At 31.9% G+C, this 16,342-nt stretch overlaps 2 protein-coding genes across 2 annotated transcripts; one reads left to right on the forward strand and one right to left on the reverse strand.

The window, feature by feature from the left end:
• Nucleotides 1–528: 528 nt before the first annotated feature.
• Nucleotides 529–13,485, reverse strand: LOC123691971 (protein lava lamp-like). Its single transcript, XM_045636570.1, has 10 exons — nucleotides 13,190–13,485; nucleotides 12,871–13,000; nucleotides 12,679–12,792; nucleotides 11,735–11,889; nucleotides 11,448–11,646; nucleotides 10,186–11,340; nucleotides 9,978–10,085; nucleotides 3,265–9,679; nucleotides 2,163–2,317; nucleotides 529–1,586 (listed from the first exon to the last, which is right to left on the reverse strand). Exons 1-10 carry the CDS (start codon nucleotides 13,313–13,315, stop codon nucleotides 1,507–1,509), a joined length of 8,637 nt encoding a protein of 2,878 aa, XP_045492526.1. The 5' UTR covers nucleotides 13,316–13,485; the 3' UTR covers nucleotides 529–1,506.
• A 624-nt stretch (nucleotides 13,486–14,109) lies between these two features.
• On the forward strand, nucleotides 14,110–15,762 carry LOC123691632 (39S ribosomal protein L28, mitochondrial). The gene is made up of 5 exons (XM_045636120.1): nucleotides 14,110–14,264; nucleotides 14,394–14,661; nucleotides 14,856–15,175; nucleotides 15,282–15,457; nucleotides 15,608–15,762. The coding sequence occupies exons 1-5, from the start codon at nucleotides 14,244–14,246 to the stop codon at nucleotides 15,663–15,665; spliced, it is 843 nt and encodes a 280-aa protein (XP_045492076.1). The 5' UTR covers nucleotides 14,110–14,243; the 3' UTR covers nucleotides 15,666–15,762.
• The last annotated feature ends 580 nt before the right edge of the window (nucleotides 15,763–16,342 follow it).

Below are 16,342 nucleotides of genomic sequence, written 5' to 3' on the forward strand. Positions count from 1 at the left end.
CTCAGGAACACGTGGAGTTATCAAGCTGAAACTTGGGTATATCGAATACTGAAGTCTACGTTCCCTTGAAGCCGTTAAAAAATCAAACTGACAATTTATCGCAAATTTCGATATTCGCAAGGGAATCAAAACCTACACTGTATTTCCCGTGAACTCAGAGCCTTGAAATTTGGTTAAAAGCAATGTCATGCAAATATAGCACAGATTAAAATAAAAATTTCTAAAACATACGTATTTTTAGAGTTGCAACATAATAAAACGTAGGTTTGTTCGGAGCCCTCGGTGCGCGAGTCCGACACGCACATGGAAAATTTTAATTATGTTTTTTCCAAGAGTAGTACTTATATACATTAGCAAATATTTTTCGTAACAGATGTCTTGAAAGGCTTTCCTTCCAGATACAGTCTTGATTATACTATTGATACCTTGCTTGGCAGATATCCATGCACAAATCATTAGGTAATCCGGTAGGTATTTTGGAGCTTTAAAAATATAACCTAAGTGGGCAGGACAGAAATAAAAAACTAATTTCAATCAATTAGCATTTAATGATAAACTATACAATTTCATATACAAATGCTGCAAATCACCTTGAATTAAATTATTATACATAATAATATTATATACATGGAAGCATTAAATTTATATTTAACAAATAATACAGGTTAATAGCATCTAACTCCAATACAATAGAAATTAAAGGCACCATTATTTTTTGCACTAATCATTTTGGTCGAATTACAGTAACATACAATATGGTATTATAATATCATGGATTACAATCACGGTGGTATATATTTTATTCTAAGATTTTCTTGGAATATTTTTTATACAGTTCGATCGTTCGTTATAATAAGCGATTGCGTTTCGTTTCGTAAAATGTTTACACAATACAAAATATCGAAGAATTATTGAATAGACAAATTACAGGAATACAATATAGATAAAAAATGAAACGAGAGGAATTCAAAATAATACCAACATTAGTTGATCACGTTAGATATATAGAACTAAAATAAGAGGAAATGTGGAAAGTACGGAGTGTGTCAATTATAAATGAAAACTGAAATATAGTATTGTATTTAATATTATTTGTGAATATCTTGCTAATTGATTATACGGAAACTACATCTAAAACAACACTATTTATTATTACACATATTAAGTTTCGTTTTTCGCTGACAAGCGCATGTGCACAATATACAGTTATTTGTTGCCACAAACATTATCGAATTGTGCTTAGTGCAGTGGTGGCGTAAATGCAGGACTTTACTAGCACATAACGAAAGAAATATAACATTGACAGTGGAATATATAAAAAATATCTTAAGAATTGCTATCGAAACAAAATTATAGCGTTAAAATTCGGCTAACCCATTCTAAAGGTTTACATTATCAACGATAGTCCCAGACATAATTTAATAAAAATTTTAATTCAACAATGAACCATTTGGTGTATAATATTAATAACTAAAGACTACATAACTTTTACATACAATATACAAATTACATATGGACAACTTTCGGAGTGCTCTTCCCTCGAAGCCAATTAAGTAGAACGGTAGGTGTGCTTTGTGAATCCCGAGCTGAAAAAGAAACAACACAATTATAATAATGTTAGAGGGGCTGGTTGTTTGTATGTAATAAGAATGTACTGCAATTCTACACAACTACCTAATTGATGCAATCAATAGTAAACAAATTGCATCCAGTCACAAAGACTATTAACAAAGTGAGGGTAGTTACCTCGAATACGATATAAATCGATATAAAAATTGACACAGAAAATGCTGTGTACATTTTTTATTTAATTGTGAAAAATTTATTACTCAGTACTTATGTGTACTGTCTGCCACATTCTGGTAATGTGGTAATGTTTTTTTACTATCAGAAGCGTAATAAAAAGTAATATTTTGAAAATGTCACTGCGCGTCTCGTAACTCATAGAACTACGAAAATCCAAAGCAAATTGCTTTGTCCTTTGCCTGAAGGTTGCCTGGCAGAGATGGCTTTGAGCCATAAGGCCATAATTTGTACATCTTAAGTAGTTCTGTTTTATGTACTTTTATTTTAATATGTAGTACAATAAAGAGTAAATAAATAAATAAATTACAAAGCGTACGCAATTGTAATCGATAGAACTATAATAATCGTCGACTCACATAGCGTATGGTGCGCCTGGTTGAGCTGCTCCACGGCCTCGGGCGGCAGGTTGGCCACGTCCCGGCTCAGCAGGCGCATGCCGAGCTGCCGCTGCTCGCTGTCGTGCCGCAGCCGCACGTCGCGGCTGTGCTTCACGCTGCGCAGCTCTGATAGCCTGGTACCGTGGGACGACGTTTAGTACACTAATATTATGGACCGCTTAAAGCATTTGAGACCGACGGCTTGAAGCCGCGACCGCGCGGTGAACTATGGACATTCATTCGCTGCCGTACACGGACTGCTCGAACCATCGCGACCGCTTCAAGCCGTTAACTGCGCGGTTTGTAGCGACAGCTCGAGCAGTCAACGACCAACAGCTCGAGCAGTCCACGACCAACAGCTCGAGCAGTTCGTGTACGTCGCTCAGCCGTTAACTGCTCGAGCCGCCCGTGTACGGCCGCTCTATAACCGTTGACTGACTGGCTTTGTTGGTACCAGAGGTAGCCAGAGGGGTTCGATTCCCACCCGGGGCAAATATTTGTGTGATGAACATAGATGTTTGCTCTGTGTCTGGGTGTTGATTATCTATAATATGAGTATTTATGTATTTAAAATTATATATGTATGTATGTTTATCAGCCATCTGGTTTCCATAACACAAGCGATAGCTTAGTATGGGATCAGATCGTGCCGTGTGTGAAAATTGTCCAGAAATATTTACTTTATTTTACAAACAAAGATTCCGACCAATTGAGAACCTCCTCCTTTTTTTAAGTCGGTAAAGTCTCATTGGAATGGATGGAAATTGGCACGGATATAAATTAAGTATGGAAGCCCACTTTTGTCTAGCTACTTTTGGATGGACAACGGGCTCTCTGTCTAGTAGTGTTAGTACTTGTAGGACATTAGAAATATGTTATAAATGAAATGACGTAAATTTATAGTAATATATATACATTAAGAATAAAGTTAAAAGAATAAAGGAAAAAAAGATTTCTTTAGTTTAGATTATGAATAAAATTTACCTTGTACGAAGTTTCATACATAAATATAATTTATCAAAAGATGAAGTCAATTTAAACGATGTGCATTTAAAAAATAAATGAAAAGAAATTAACTCACTTAGCTTGTAGTTTAGGTTTTTCTCCATCCATTTCGCTTATGCTGCTACTTCTCGACGAATGTGCACGGTGAGTATCCACAAAGTGGGATTCCTTTTCTATACTGAAGCTTGGAAGCTCGGATACTGTGTCTTGACTTGAGCTAGTAGATACGTCGAGCCCAACAGACCCGTATCGCGCCTTCAACTCTTCATAAGAACGTAAACTATCTGACAGTCGAAGTTGTAGAGTATCCCTCTCTTCTAACAATTGTGTCAATTCCATGGTAAGTTCCTCGCAGCGAACGTCCCTTTGATGAAGCATGTATAACGCCAAATCTAATTCAGCTCTAGGGACGGCATCGAGCAATTCTTTATTAAGTGTACTTTCTGACACGTTACCGGTATGTTCTTTAGTACCAGAAGCGAATGTAACGTGCTTCTCAATTTTGTTACTGGCTGATCTCAAAGCGTTCTTCATACTCTCAATTTCATCTTTTAGAGTTACTATCTCTATTTCTTGGCTTTCTAAAACTAATTGTGTTTCAGCTGCTTTATTTGCATATTCTTCTAAAATTTTATTCAAATCATTTATTTGCTTGTTAAGATTGGTACATTCCACGATTTTCGCATTCAATGCTTCCGCTATCATTCCTTTTTCTTCTTCTAATCCTTGGCGCATCTTTTCATAGTGTTCATCATTTTCATGCATTTTCAACCTAAGTACTGCTAATTCGGACTCTTTTTCATAAGTCAAATCTTCAACTTTCTTTTCATATTCTATTAACTGTTTCCTAACATTTTCAAATTCCGTGTTCCTATCTAAGAGCGTAATTGTAAAATCATGCGTTTTCTGGAATATTTCACTTTCTTTTTGTTTAATTTGTTTATTTAAATCAGATATTTTTGACTCATATTCTCTATTAATTTCATCAATGCGTTGGTTCAAGCTGTCATTAACAGTTTTCGTGGCGACTAGTTCAAGATTCAATGCATCAGTAGATTCCTGCTGCTCGGATCGCTTTTGCATTTCACCTCTTAATTCCTTAATGGTTTTTTCATATTCTTCCTGTTGAACAAGAATTTTATTCTCATTCATTAATTTTTCATCTTCCATCTCTGACCGTAACATTTCAAGTTGATGCATGACATCTGTATATTTATCATGCAGTGAATTGAGTTGATCTTCCTTTTCCTGTAATTTATTTTGTAAAGATGATACTTGCTCAATAATTACAATTTTATTAGTTTCCTCTTGGGTAGATGATTGCACATAATCAAGAAGTTGTTGATATTTACTCTCTGAAGCATTTAACTGTGATCTTAGATCTTGTTCAATTTGTTGGAAATCATTTTCTCTTTGCGCTAAGTGTTGTTTCCATAATTCAGCGATTTCAAAGCCACGCTGGTCCATGGCGCTTGATATTGACGACCTTAACTCAGTAACTGTTGACAATAATTCATCATTTTCTGAATTTAATTGTTGTAATTTTGATTCAAGCTCATTTATTTTCTCCTGTGCTTTTTCCGCATTCTGCAGAAGCGTTCTGTTTTCAAGTTCTAAATCTTGCATTATTTTACTAGCGTTATCAACCTTTTGTTTTAAAATCTCACATTCAGACTGAACTTTTTCATAACTTTCTGTTAATGTTTTCATATCTTCAATCTGAGCCGCGGCAAGTTGGCTTTGTTGTAATTGCATGTTTACATTTTCAAGATCAGATTTAAGTATTTGAATTTGATTAATAGCATCATCTCTTTCAACTCGAAGTAATTGCATTTTGTCTAATAAAGCTGAATTTTCCTCAAATAACTCTTTGCTCTTATTTTCTAGTGATTTGTATTTTATATTTTCTTGTCTACTTTTTTCTGTTAATTCATTATTTTGTAATTCTAAGGCCGATAGTCCTGTTTGCAGTTCTGAACAATTGGTGCTTAATTCTTTATTTTTTAATTTCAAATCTTCTATTTCAGCCTTATTTACTTCATTGACTGCTAATGACATACATTTTTCATTTAGATTTGCTACTTCACTCTTTAATGTTAAGATTTCTTCTGTGAGTTCTTTGTTTGTTTGCGATATATTATCAACGATAGACTGCAATTCTTCATTTTCTTTTTCAAGTTTTGTAACTTCTTCTTCAAACTGAGTTTCATTTTTAGTTAACACTGTTGATGGTGGAGTCACAATATTATCCTGGCTTTCGACACATTGTTTTTGAGAGGATAATTTATCATTTGCTTGTTTAAAATTGTATTTCCACAGTTCTACTTCGTTGTCCATTTTTTCTTTCATTTCTATTAACCTTTCATTTGCATTTTTAAAAACTTCATTCTGTTTGGTTAGAACTTCTTTTTCTTTTTTCTCCTTACAAAGAGCGTCGTTGAGCTCTTGAACTTTTTTCTCTAGAATATTCATGTTATTAGCTAATTCACTTTCGATAGCCATATCTAATAATGACGAATTTGATATTTGCTTAGACAATTTTAATTCGTTGGCTAGCATATCGTTAGCAGCCTTGAGTTCTTTTAATTTTTTAATGGCTTTTAATAATTTCGCATTTGATGCATCTAATTCTTTCTTTAATCGTTCGTTTGTTTCTTTTAAGCTTTGTATTTCTTGATTTAGTTTTGAAGTTCCAGGTGTGACATCATAGGAATCGGCATTTTCTTCCAACCCCCAACCTTCTTCTGAATTGAATGGATCTTCATCTTTAATTTCATCATCTTTTTGGAAACACACATACGTTTTTTTAGGTACAATAAGAGGTTCTATGGATCCTTCCGAAAATTGTGTAATATTTGATGGCTTTTCGCTATGTTTTAATTCTTTTTTAACAATTATTTCTGCTTGTTTATTGGATATATCAGCATCTGAAAGTATTTGCGATTGTAAGGAGGATATATCTGTAGCCGATTTTTGTTCATCGCTCATTTCTTCTATAGTAGAAGAAATAGTCATTCCTTCTGTTTTTGGTATGTTCATCTCAAATACAACTTTTTTCTTTTCCATTAATTGTTTGATCTGATCTTCCTTCTGGTATAATAAGTTAGCGAGTTCCTGATTATCGCATTTTAATTTTGCATTTTCTGTCGTTAATTCATCAAGAGGGTATGAAGATTGTGCAAGTTTTGATGATAACTCCGTAATTTTTTGTTCTAATGAACTTTTTAGGGTATTATGTTGTGCTTGTAAATTCTGTAATTTATTTTGGTATTCGGTTAATTGTGCATTTTTGTTATTTAAAGCAGCATTTAACTTATTGATTTCCGCTACATATTGCTCTGTATAATCTGGCATAGCAGGATTATCTGTTTTGGATGTTTCAGCAAGCTTGATATTTTGAGAAGTTAATTCTTCCAAGTTGATATGAAGATTTGCTATTGTTGTTTTATAGCCTTGGTTTTCATATTCTAGTTTGGATAGATGCTCATTCAACTTTTCAAGTTTCTCACTAAGCAATTTCTTTTCTTTAATAGCCTCTTCAATTTGAGTATTAAATTCAGTTTCAATTTCATCAATTTCAACTTTTCTTTGTGCTAGAAGACTATTATGTTCATTAGTTATTTTTTTCAGGTTATTTTCAAGGCTCTCAATTTTTGCATGATAAGACATATTTTCAGTTTCCAAAATTTCAGTTTTTGCCGCTTTGCTCTCAATGGCTTTGCAATGAACTTGTAAGTCTGAATATGATTTTTGTACGTTCTGTAGCTCTTCATTGAGATATTGAACTTTATACTGTAACTCTTTGTTATCGTTTTCTATTTCATGGACTTGTTTCTCAAGAACCCTATCATGATCCATCAACACAGCTAAACGGGTTATTAGCTCATCCTCCTGAGTTGTATATTCAGAATATGATTTTCTCTTTTCTTGTAATTGTGTATCAAGCTGATCAGCTTTTCTTTCTAGTGATTGACGTCTATTTTCCATTTCAGAAATACTTTCTTCAAGTCTACAAATACGATTTTTGTACTTTTCCATTTCAATCTGTAAGTTTTCAATATACATGTCTCGTTCTTGAATTTTAGCTTCGTGTCCAAATTGCATCTGATTTAAACTTTGTTCCCCATTTTGTAATTGATTCATCAAATCAGAAATTTGTGATTGTTTTTGGTTTATATCTGCTTCTAAACAAGAAATCTTTGTCAAAAGATTGGTATTATTCTTTTGTTCCAATTCGTATTCAACCAATTTATTATTTAAGCTCTCTAAATTAGATTTAACATTAGCATTTTCTTCGTGAGCTATATACAAGTCTTTATTTAAGAAGTCTATTCTTTCATTTAACTTTATTATTTCATGTTGAGCTTCTTCATATCTATATTGTAAGGATGTAATTTCACTTTGAATCTCCTGATTTTTCTTATCAAGTAGATTTTTCTCTGCTTGACGGTTGTTAAGTTCCTCGTTAGCATATTTAATTTTTTCCTGTAATGCAGGTATGGTTTCAACTTGTATCATTGCTTGTTCATATTGTTCCATTTTTATTTCATACTGCTTCTGTAATTCACTAAATTGATGTTCTAACTCAGTGTACATTGAGGATTTTTTCTTAATACTCAAAGCAAACTTTTTCAATTTTTCCATCAATTCTTTGTTTTTACTTTCTAATGCTGCAAACTGATCACTTTGAGAACTTTGGTCTAGATTTATGGAATCAAGCTTTTGTTTGACTTGTTCATATTGCTTTGAAGTTTCTTCTATGGCGAGGTCTTTTTGTTGTATTGCGGTTCTTAATTTTTCATTTTCAATTGATTCTTTTCTTAATTGTAATTTAATTTCGTGTATTTCTTCATCACGTTCTTTAGATTGTGTCATAATTTCTAAATATTCTGCTTTTTGTTTTTGTTGTTGCAATTGTAACTCTTCTAGTAATTTTTGTTTTTCATTTAAGGTCTGTTTTAAGTTTGTTAGGTCAGTTTCCAGTATATTGTTCTTATTTTCTAATTTAGATTTTAAGGATGATAACTGGGCTTTTTCCTCTTCAAACATTCTAAGTTTTTCTTCGCAATCAGCAAGTGCATTTTGATAAAGAGCTATTTGTTTATTTAAAGATTTTATCAATTCACTGTTTTGATCTTTAGCTTTTTCGTCTTCTAAGCTTTCTATTCTAGATTTTAATTTCTGAGATAAGTCATTTAATTTGGTGATTTGATTTATATATTCATTGATTTCTTTGTCTTTTTGCTGCAACGAATTACCATAATTAAATACCTGCTTTTCATATTCTCTTAACATTTGTTCCAGATTTTGAATATTTGCATCGCGGCTTGTAATGGCAGCGCTATATTCTCTTTGAATTTTTTGTATTTCTTGATGCAAGGACTCAATTGTATCTTTAAGTTGCAATTGTTGTTGCTCAGATGCACCATTTGTCACAGTATCCAGTTCTAACTTAAGGTTTTTGTTTTCTTCGGTCAATTGCTTTATTTTGTTTTCATAATCCATATTACTTTTCAATAAATCTGAATGCTTCTGGTGTTGTTCCTCAAGGGAGAGAATTTTCATTTGACAATCTGCTATTTCATCTTCTCTTTCTTTAATTACGTTTTTCAATTTTAATATCTCTTTAGTTAACTGTTTCACAGATTTTGTACCTTTTGCTCCTTTGTCACTAGCTGCCTTGTCATCGTGATGAATTTCAGCCAGAGGGCTATCAACGGAATCTTCAGTTGTCAAAGGTTTTGTAGTTTCGGCTGTTTCTTTAATTATTTCGATTCTTTCGCGCTTTAATTCTTCAATTTGGGAATTCAATTCCTCATTTAGCATTTGAATTTCAGATTTTTCATTGTTTAAAATTGAAATGGTTTGTTTTAATTCTTGACATTCAAATTCGAAGTCCTCTATTTGTTTGTGTAATGAGTTATTTTCTGTACAAATTGTATTCATTTTTTCCATGACTTCCTGTCTCTCTTGAGTAAATAATTCAATTTTATTTTTTAATTCGGCACTTTCTTGAAGAACACTATCGATAGTTATATTTTGTCTAGAACTCAAGTCATCTTGGCTCTCAGAATTATTATCATCCAATTTGTCTCTATCAATTCCCTTATTATATTCTTCTATTTCTAACTTCTCTTGAGTTGTAAGAGAGTCAACTATTTCTATTGATTCTGCCGAACTTACTTTTTCAGCACTAAGTTTTTCTAGTTTATCAGTTAATTCCATGTTCTCCTGTATGTAATTTTCTAATTTTTGCAATAATTCTTCTTTTTCACTTTGAAGCAATTTGATATTTCCTTCTAGCTGTTCTTTATCCAGTTTTATATTTTCTATTACCAATTCTAGCTCTTTTTTATTGGCAGTAAGTTCATCGATTTGTTCTTCTAATTGTACTGATTTAATTTCTGAACAAACTTGCTCATTTTGAAGTTGTGATATATCTGCTAATTTATCTTCCATTTCTGCATTCTTTTGTTGCAATAGATGCAATTCTGAAAAATAAGATTAAGTTTGTATTGTGAACATAAAAAAATGTACACAAATTGAATTTGCAAGAATGAAGATACAGTCACAAGATGAACATTCAAAAATCATAATTATAAGAACATCTTACGATGTTTTCAGATATTTATATTGAGCTAGGTTTACATTTTTGCGGGACCATTACTGGATGACTGCAACTGGATGATCCAATCATCAAAAAACCTTTGCAAGGATTTAAAAGCTTAAAACTAAGTGGACACTTCATTTTATAAAAATAATTATAATTCAATATCTGCAAGCCAGTACCTTGAACCAGGTCGAATTTTTGTGTTTCTAGCAAACTTATGGATTTCAATCTAGTTTCTGCTAAGTTCTCCATTTCAACCATTTTCTTATACACCTCAGTATCTGTTACTGTAAAGAAGAAATTACACAATTTATAATACAATATACACCATTTCCAAAAACATAAACAATCACATTATAAATATGGATTACTTCAGATATTACTTACATCTTCCACTGTCATAATCTACGAGATGTAATTGTAGATTACCTTTCTCTTCTTCTAGTTCTGCTACCTTTTGCGATAATTGATGTATTTCTTCATTGAGGCGCAGGATTTCAGCATTTGTGTCAGATACCTTACTAAAGTTCTCAATAGTTTTCTGCATTTGTTTTAATTTTAATTTCGAATTTGATTTCACCTTAATCATATTTTTGTTTGCAGCATCAATTTCTTCATTTAATGATGCAATTTGCTCTTGAGCTAATTTTAATTTTTCTTCCAGGTCTTTAACATCTTGTTGCCCACTAGAAGTTTCAGATGTTGGGTAAGTCTCATCTTCTTTAATTTTCTCCGTACTTATTTCTACATCTACTTTTTCAACAGTTTTTGAAATAATTTGTGATTTAAGTTCATTTATAATATCATCCTTCTGTTTGTTATCAGCTTGTAAATTTATTATAACAGCTTCTTTTTGTGATATAGCATATTCCTTTTCTAAAATATCTTTATTAAGAGCTTGTAAAATTATTTCTGTCTTTCCAGCATCTGCTTTTCCTGTCTTCTTCTCGGGTTCTTGATTAAGGGATTCTGCTGAAAGCTTGCTCCAAGGGGATTTCAATTTAGCAGATGTATTTCTACCACCTTTGCGTGTTGGCAGGGGGCTGCCCTTCTTGCTAGGTGAGCTTGCTGTGGTACTTGGTTTGGGGTCAAGATTTACTGAAGTGAGCTGATTTTCAAGTTCCTTATTAGTTTGTCGTATTTGATAATTAATTTGCTCTAATAGCTCAATTTTTTTAGTTAATTCTTCCATATCTGCAATTTCCTTGGAACCTTTCTCTTCTACCTGCTGTGGCTCAGTTTCAAGTATGGATTCTTGTGTTTTTGCTAGTTTGGATATCTGTTCTTGTAGTTCTTTAATTTCTTGATTTTTTAATTCAAGTTCTTCAATAAGCTTGGAATGAGCTATACTTATTTCAAATCGAGAATTTTCAAGTATAGTATTTGCCTCACTGAGACTTTTAATTTTTTCATTTTTCTCTTCAATTTCTGATAGTAGCTTAAGCTTTTCTTCCTTCCATTCAGACTCCATAGTTACAAAATTTTGTTGCATTTTAGACATTTGCTCTTTGGTGTCTTCTAGTAAATGTAAAGTATCCTTTTCTAATACATGAAAATAAAGAAGTTAGATTAATAATGGAAATAATTTCCACTAAGGACTATCCATCTTTATGGAAATAGAATATTTAAGAAATAAGTTTTTTTTTTACCTTTTTTAGTTAAACTGTCAGATATAAGAGTTGTGGCTTTATTTTTTGCTTCTATTATTTGGTCTTTTTCATTAATTTTTTCTTGTAAGTCCAAAATGGTGGTCTCCATTGCCCTTAACTTTACTTGCATGACACTTAATGCATTTTCTTTATCTTTCACAATAGTCATTAAATTGGACACCTCACTGGGATCAGAACTCTGGAAAAATACGAAACTATAATTTGACCTGTTTACTACAAAAAGGCATTAATACAAATATGAGCTTTAAGAGGGTTAAGTTAATTACCTTGCTTAATTCTGTACTTTCCAGTGCCAGTTCCTTTTTCTTAACAACAATTGGATTCCTTGGTCTTTTACTTATTTCCTTATATTGTTTTATTCTTTCCATTAAAATTTCCTTTTGCTTCAAAGTGTTTGCTAAACTTTCACTAATACCTGGAACTGAGTATTGATGTTGACATGAATATCAATTTCAATTTTTTCACTAAATAAAACACTACATAGTATAGTAGTTAGTACTAGTTACCTCAAGCTGTTGTATCTATTTATATATTTAAATCTATGTAATGGATTGCAAGTTGCAGGTTGTTATAAAGATAGCGTAGTTGTTAAAAAGATAGATATCATTAATAATTAGTAATTACACCCATGCAATGCGGGACTAGTTAGAGTTAGTGATATTTATACAATCAATACTTTAATTGTTTTTTGTTGACATAACAAGTACATGCTGAGTATAAAATGAAATAGGATAATGATTTAATACATGAATATTTGCATTATGAATATAGCATTGAGCAGCATATACATCTTCCACTTTCAAGGAAAAATAGCCAAGAAGTTTTAATGCATTTAACATAATATAGTTGATATTATAAGACTAGTACTGAGTCTTTTTTAAAGAAAAGTTTCAATTGTTAATTCCCAAATTGAACAAGGATTAAATTTAAGTTATTGGATTATGATGCAAAGCATATGTACAGATCAATGTTAGAACAGTATATTATACATAACCTATAATATATCTGAGGTCATATTACAATGACAATAAGCTGTACACTCATTTTATTATTTATATGACCCAGTTTTTTATGAGAACAACAGAAAAAAACAATTTAAGCATATTCGGAAATTTCAATGGATTATCCTGAACATTATTAACATTAATAAATTGAATATATAAATATATATTAAATTATATATATAAATATATAATTTAATATTACTTACTGTTCAGTGCATCTTGGACTGATAAAGTTGTGGATGTGTCAGTAGCTACTGAATAACCTGTTTTCTCACTCACGGCGGTTGCCATCTCTGATTGTGTGTCTGTAGTATCATCCTCTGAAAATAATTGTAATAAAAATAATTAAAAACAATTGATATACTTGTATTACAAGTATCATTTAAACTGAAACTTACCAAATGGCCGACCCAATAATTCTGCTGTAGCTTTACGATGCTCTTTAATCTTTTTAGATACAAGTGCAGCATTTTCCAAGCACTTCTGAGCTCTTTCAAATTTAATTTGCCTCTCTGCTGTTGTTGAAAGCTATAAAAAGCGATAAAACGGATTTATGTATTAAGTATCTTACATTTCACATACTAAACTCAAGAGGTATGCAATGCAATCCATGGTAATAAACGGCATAAATTGGAGACATATGTCATTAGAATTGTTAATTTTTCACTGTGTCGTACTTTACTCAATAATTGTATTATAATATTAGCAATGTTTTACCTTAGTGGTTGCTGTGCTACTTCTACCCGTCACACTAGCAACATCACCTTTAGATACTGCTAAATTGGAATCGACTTCGACTTGATCCTTTTCAAGAGGACTATTGATGTTTTTATTTTCGGACATCGTTGTTTATGTGATGACAACATGAATACAACAACGAAGAGATACACTGAGCACAATCACAACTGATCAGGAATACGGCTGTTAAATTAAACACAATGTAGAGAATGTTAAAAATACTAAATCAAAATATTTAGCCACCACTTAGCACTCAATCACTTGCCATTTTTTGATCCACGTCAGCACAGATACAGAACAGCTGTTAAATGCAGATAAAAAATGTATAAAATAATGTAAATTAATTGATTACATTATTCGCACATCATTTGTATTTTGTATACAAATCCAAGGATATTTTTAGCTACAAATTTGTACTTTTTCATATGTCTCCTCTACACTACTCGCGAAGTTGAACGAGGTTAGACGAATAGAATAATAGAGAGGCAGTTCGGCTTACTTCAGCTTACTTCGTCCAACTTTACCTCGCCTCGGCCGACTTCCATTAATTCAACATTAATTGTTGTCGGTTTTTGCGCCCGAGTCAAAAGGCTCGACTCGTAGTGCGTTTTGAATTATATGAACGTATCGTATAATTCAGAACGCACTACGACACACTACACTACTAATTTTCCGATTTTCAAAAATTTTAACTCAAAAACTAAAAGTTTCCTCGGTGTGAAATTTCAGATTTAGGTTCCAACTTCCATAGGACACCATAAAAAAATTTACGACTTTCAACTCCACGCCCTATAATGTACAGTTTAGCCGCATGCTTTACCGCGGCAGTCCCCGAGTGCCACACGCCTTTTTTGTTCACACATTTTTCATCTACTTCTTCGTTTGGTAATTATCTATATAATCTGTGTGGGAATAATCAAATTTTTGACATTTGACAAGCTGTCAGGAATTTTTAAAGCTAAAATTTTGGGGTTTGCAAGTTGGGTTATTTGCAAATTATTATTGTTACATGACACTTTTTACACATAAATAAATGGCCACTTCCCGTATTCAGGTAATAATAAATAATGTTTTTATTAGTTAAACAAAAATATTGCATGATCTACCAATATTGTTGACATTTGTGAACGTGTGACCTTATCATTGCAACAATATATTTTCTTTTACTACGCAACTTTAACAGGCGACAGCGCGTCAGTTGTCCAAGACATATAAAAGAAGGAGTAGATTTGATATAGGCATTGCGTCTGAGCTACCTGCTGCTTACAAGAAATTTTGGCATGAATGGAAAGTGCTTAAACCTGCAGCTGTGCACTTTATTCCTCAAGATAGCAAGTGGAAGAGAGACGAATTGACTGGTGAAACGTTACCTGTACAAAATGTTCCTATCCCCTTGAAATATCCTCCAGAAATACACGAAGGGATATGGGGAGGAGAGGCTATAATCAAAGGTAAATCTTTGCATTACCGTAAGTCCTTCACTCAAAACTGTAAATATTCTAATCAGAATGAACACTTAATTATTACTATTATTTCTACAATGACAGCTTATCCTAGTGTTTCATTTTATTAAATAACTTAAATACTTAATACAAATGCATGGTATTTGTTAATTTAAGCAATGATTGATTGCATTATCTTTCAGGTTTCCAGAAGCGCGATTTAAAGAAACGCAGAGTACCCCATTACTGGGTGCCCGTTCTTAAAAGAACTGTAGTCAAATCAGAAGTGTTGAATACCCATCTTTCAGTGACCGTCACTGATCGGACAATTAAGCTTATCAATGACCACTATGGCTTTGACCACTACTTGCTCAAAACACCAGCTTGCGACCTTGTTTCAATGTTAGCCCTGAAACTGAAAAAACAAATACTAATTGAATTAATGAATGGATGTCCTCGACATGCACATGATGCAGCGAAGCAAAAGGAAATTTATGAGGAATATAAAACGTATTTATCCTCTGTAAGACATTTTCAAATTGTTTATTTAATCATATTTTTAGACGAAAGAAAGATTTAACTAACTTTATAAATATGTATTCTGAATATAAATATTTTTTGTTTTTCAGTACACCCCTGAAGAAGTAGAGTGGTATGGTTTGACTTGGTATGAAGCCCTCAGTAAAGTAGCAAAAATGAAGGAAGCAAATAAACCTGTTCCTTTGAAAAATGTGTATAGAAAGAATTTAGTTGAAAAACTGAAAGCAGCAGGCATTGAAGTAAAACCTTCCGCTGATGAAATATCGTAAGACAATTTTTAATTTTATATCAGAGAGTTGTATTACATTTCTCTCATTGTTTTATTTATATATTTGACAATCCAATTTCCTTGCAATATCAAACAAATATATCAAAAGTATGTTAAATTTTTTAACATGTTTTAATAACATTTCAGGTCCACTACTTCATGGTTGTCGAAAATGAATCCGTTTGGAAAGAAAGATGAAGCTTAGTGTATTGTTTTAGTGAATATGTAGAAATAAAACTATTAAATTGTTGCGTTGTAGAAAACTGTAATATTGAAAATAAATAGATATTTTACTGCCAAAACTAGCTTTCTTTTTGTTTGTACCACCATCTTTCTTATGGGACAAGACTAGTCCATAATAAGTAAATATAAAGGAAAATTAGATTATCCGATTACATGTTCATACCTCCGAACACACTTTCGCTTTAATTTAGTTATACATACCAGCTTGACTTGTCTTAACCAGATAAAAATACAAAGTGCTTATCCTACTGATCTCTATCTTTATCTATCACCATAATATTTACAGTATTACATATATATCATGCATAATATACATTCTTATAGTTTCGTGATCATAATATTATAAATTTATTAGTACATTATATAAGAATCATAGATATAGACGAGAAAAAATATTAAGAATGTGATATACGGGACAGGTCGATTTAAATAAATAAAAGCTGATTGTAACTATACATAAAAACGTCTTTAATTTTTTTTCAGGAATTTTACAATAATTGGAAATATGTTACTACATAATTAACATCATTAATTCTTTGAATACTGCAACAAAATAATAAAAATTTAATTGATACAAAAAAAATTAATTTATTTCAAAATTATAAAAATAACAATATCCACTCTCTTCATGTATTGTTT

Source organism: Colias croceus, chromosome 5, assembly GCF_905220415.1.
Source record: "Colias croceus chromosome 5, ilColCroc2.1".
NCBI lineage: Eukaryota > Metazoa > Arthropoda > Insecta > Lepidoptera > Pieridae > Colias > Colias croceus.

Excerpts from the sequence above, each read along its gene's own strand:
- LOC123691971 (XM_045636570.1), bottom strand. The coding sequence starts at position 13,315 with ATGTCCGAAAATAAAAACATCAATAGTCCTCTTGAAAAGGATCAAGTC. Across the intron at positions 10,086-10,185 it reads AGATTATGACAGTGGAAGAT|TAACAGATACTGAGGTGTAT; the intron begins GTAAGTAATATC and ends TCTTCTTTACAG. Across the intron at positions 9,680-9,977 it reads AAAATTCGACCTGGTTCAAG|AATTGCATCTATTGCAACAA; the intron begins GTACTGGCTTGC and ends CTTATTTTTCAG.
- LOC123691632 (XM_045636120.1), top strand. The coding sequence starts at position 14,244 with ATGGCCACTTCCCGTATTCAG. Across the intron at positions 14,662-14,855 it reads AGGAGAGGCTATAATCAAAG|GTTTCCAGAAGCGCGATTTA; the intron begins GTAAATCTTTGC and ends ATTATCTTTCAG. Across the intron at positions 15,458-15,607 it reads CCTTCCGCTGATGAAATATC|GTCCACTACTTCATGGTTGT; the intron begins GTAAGACAATTT and ends ATAACATTTCAG.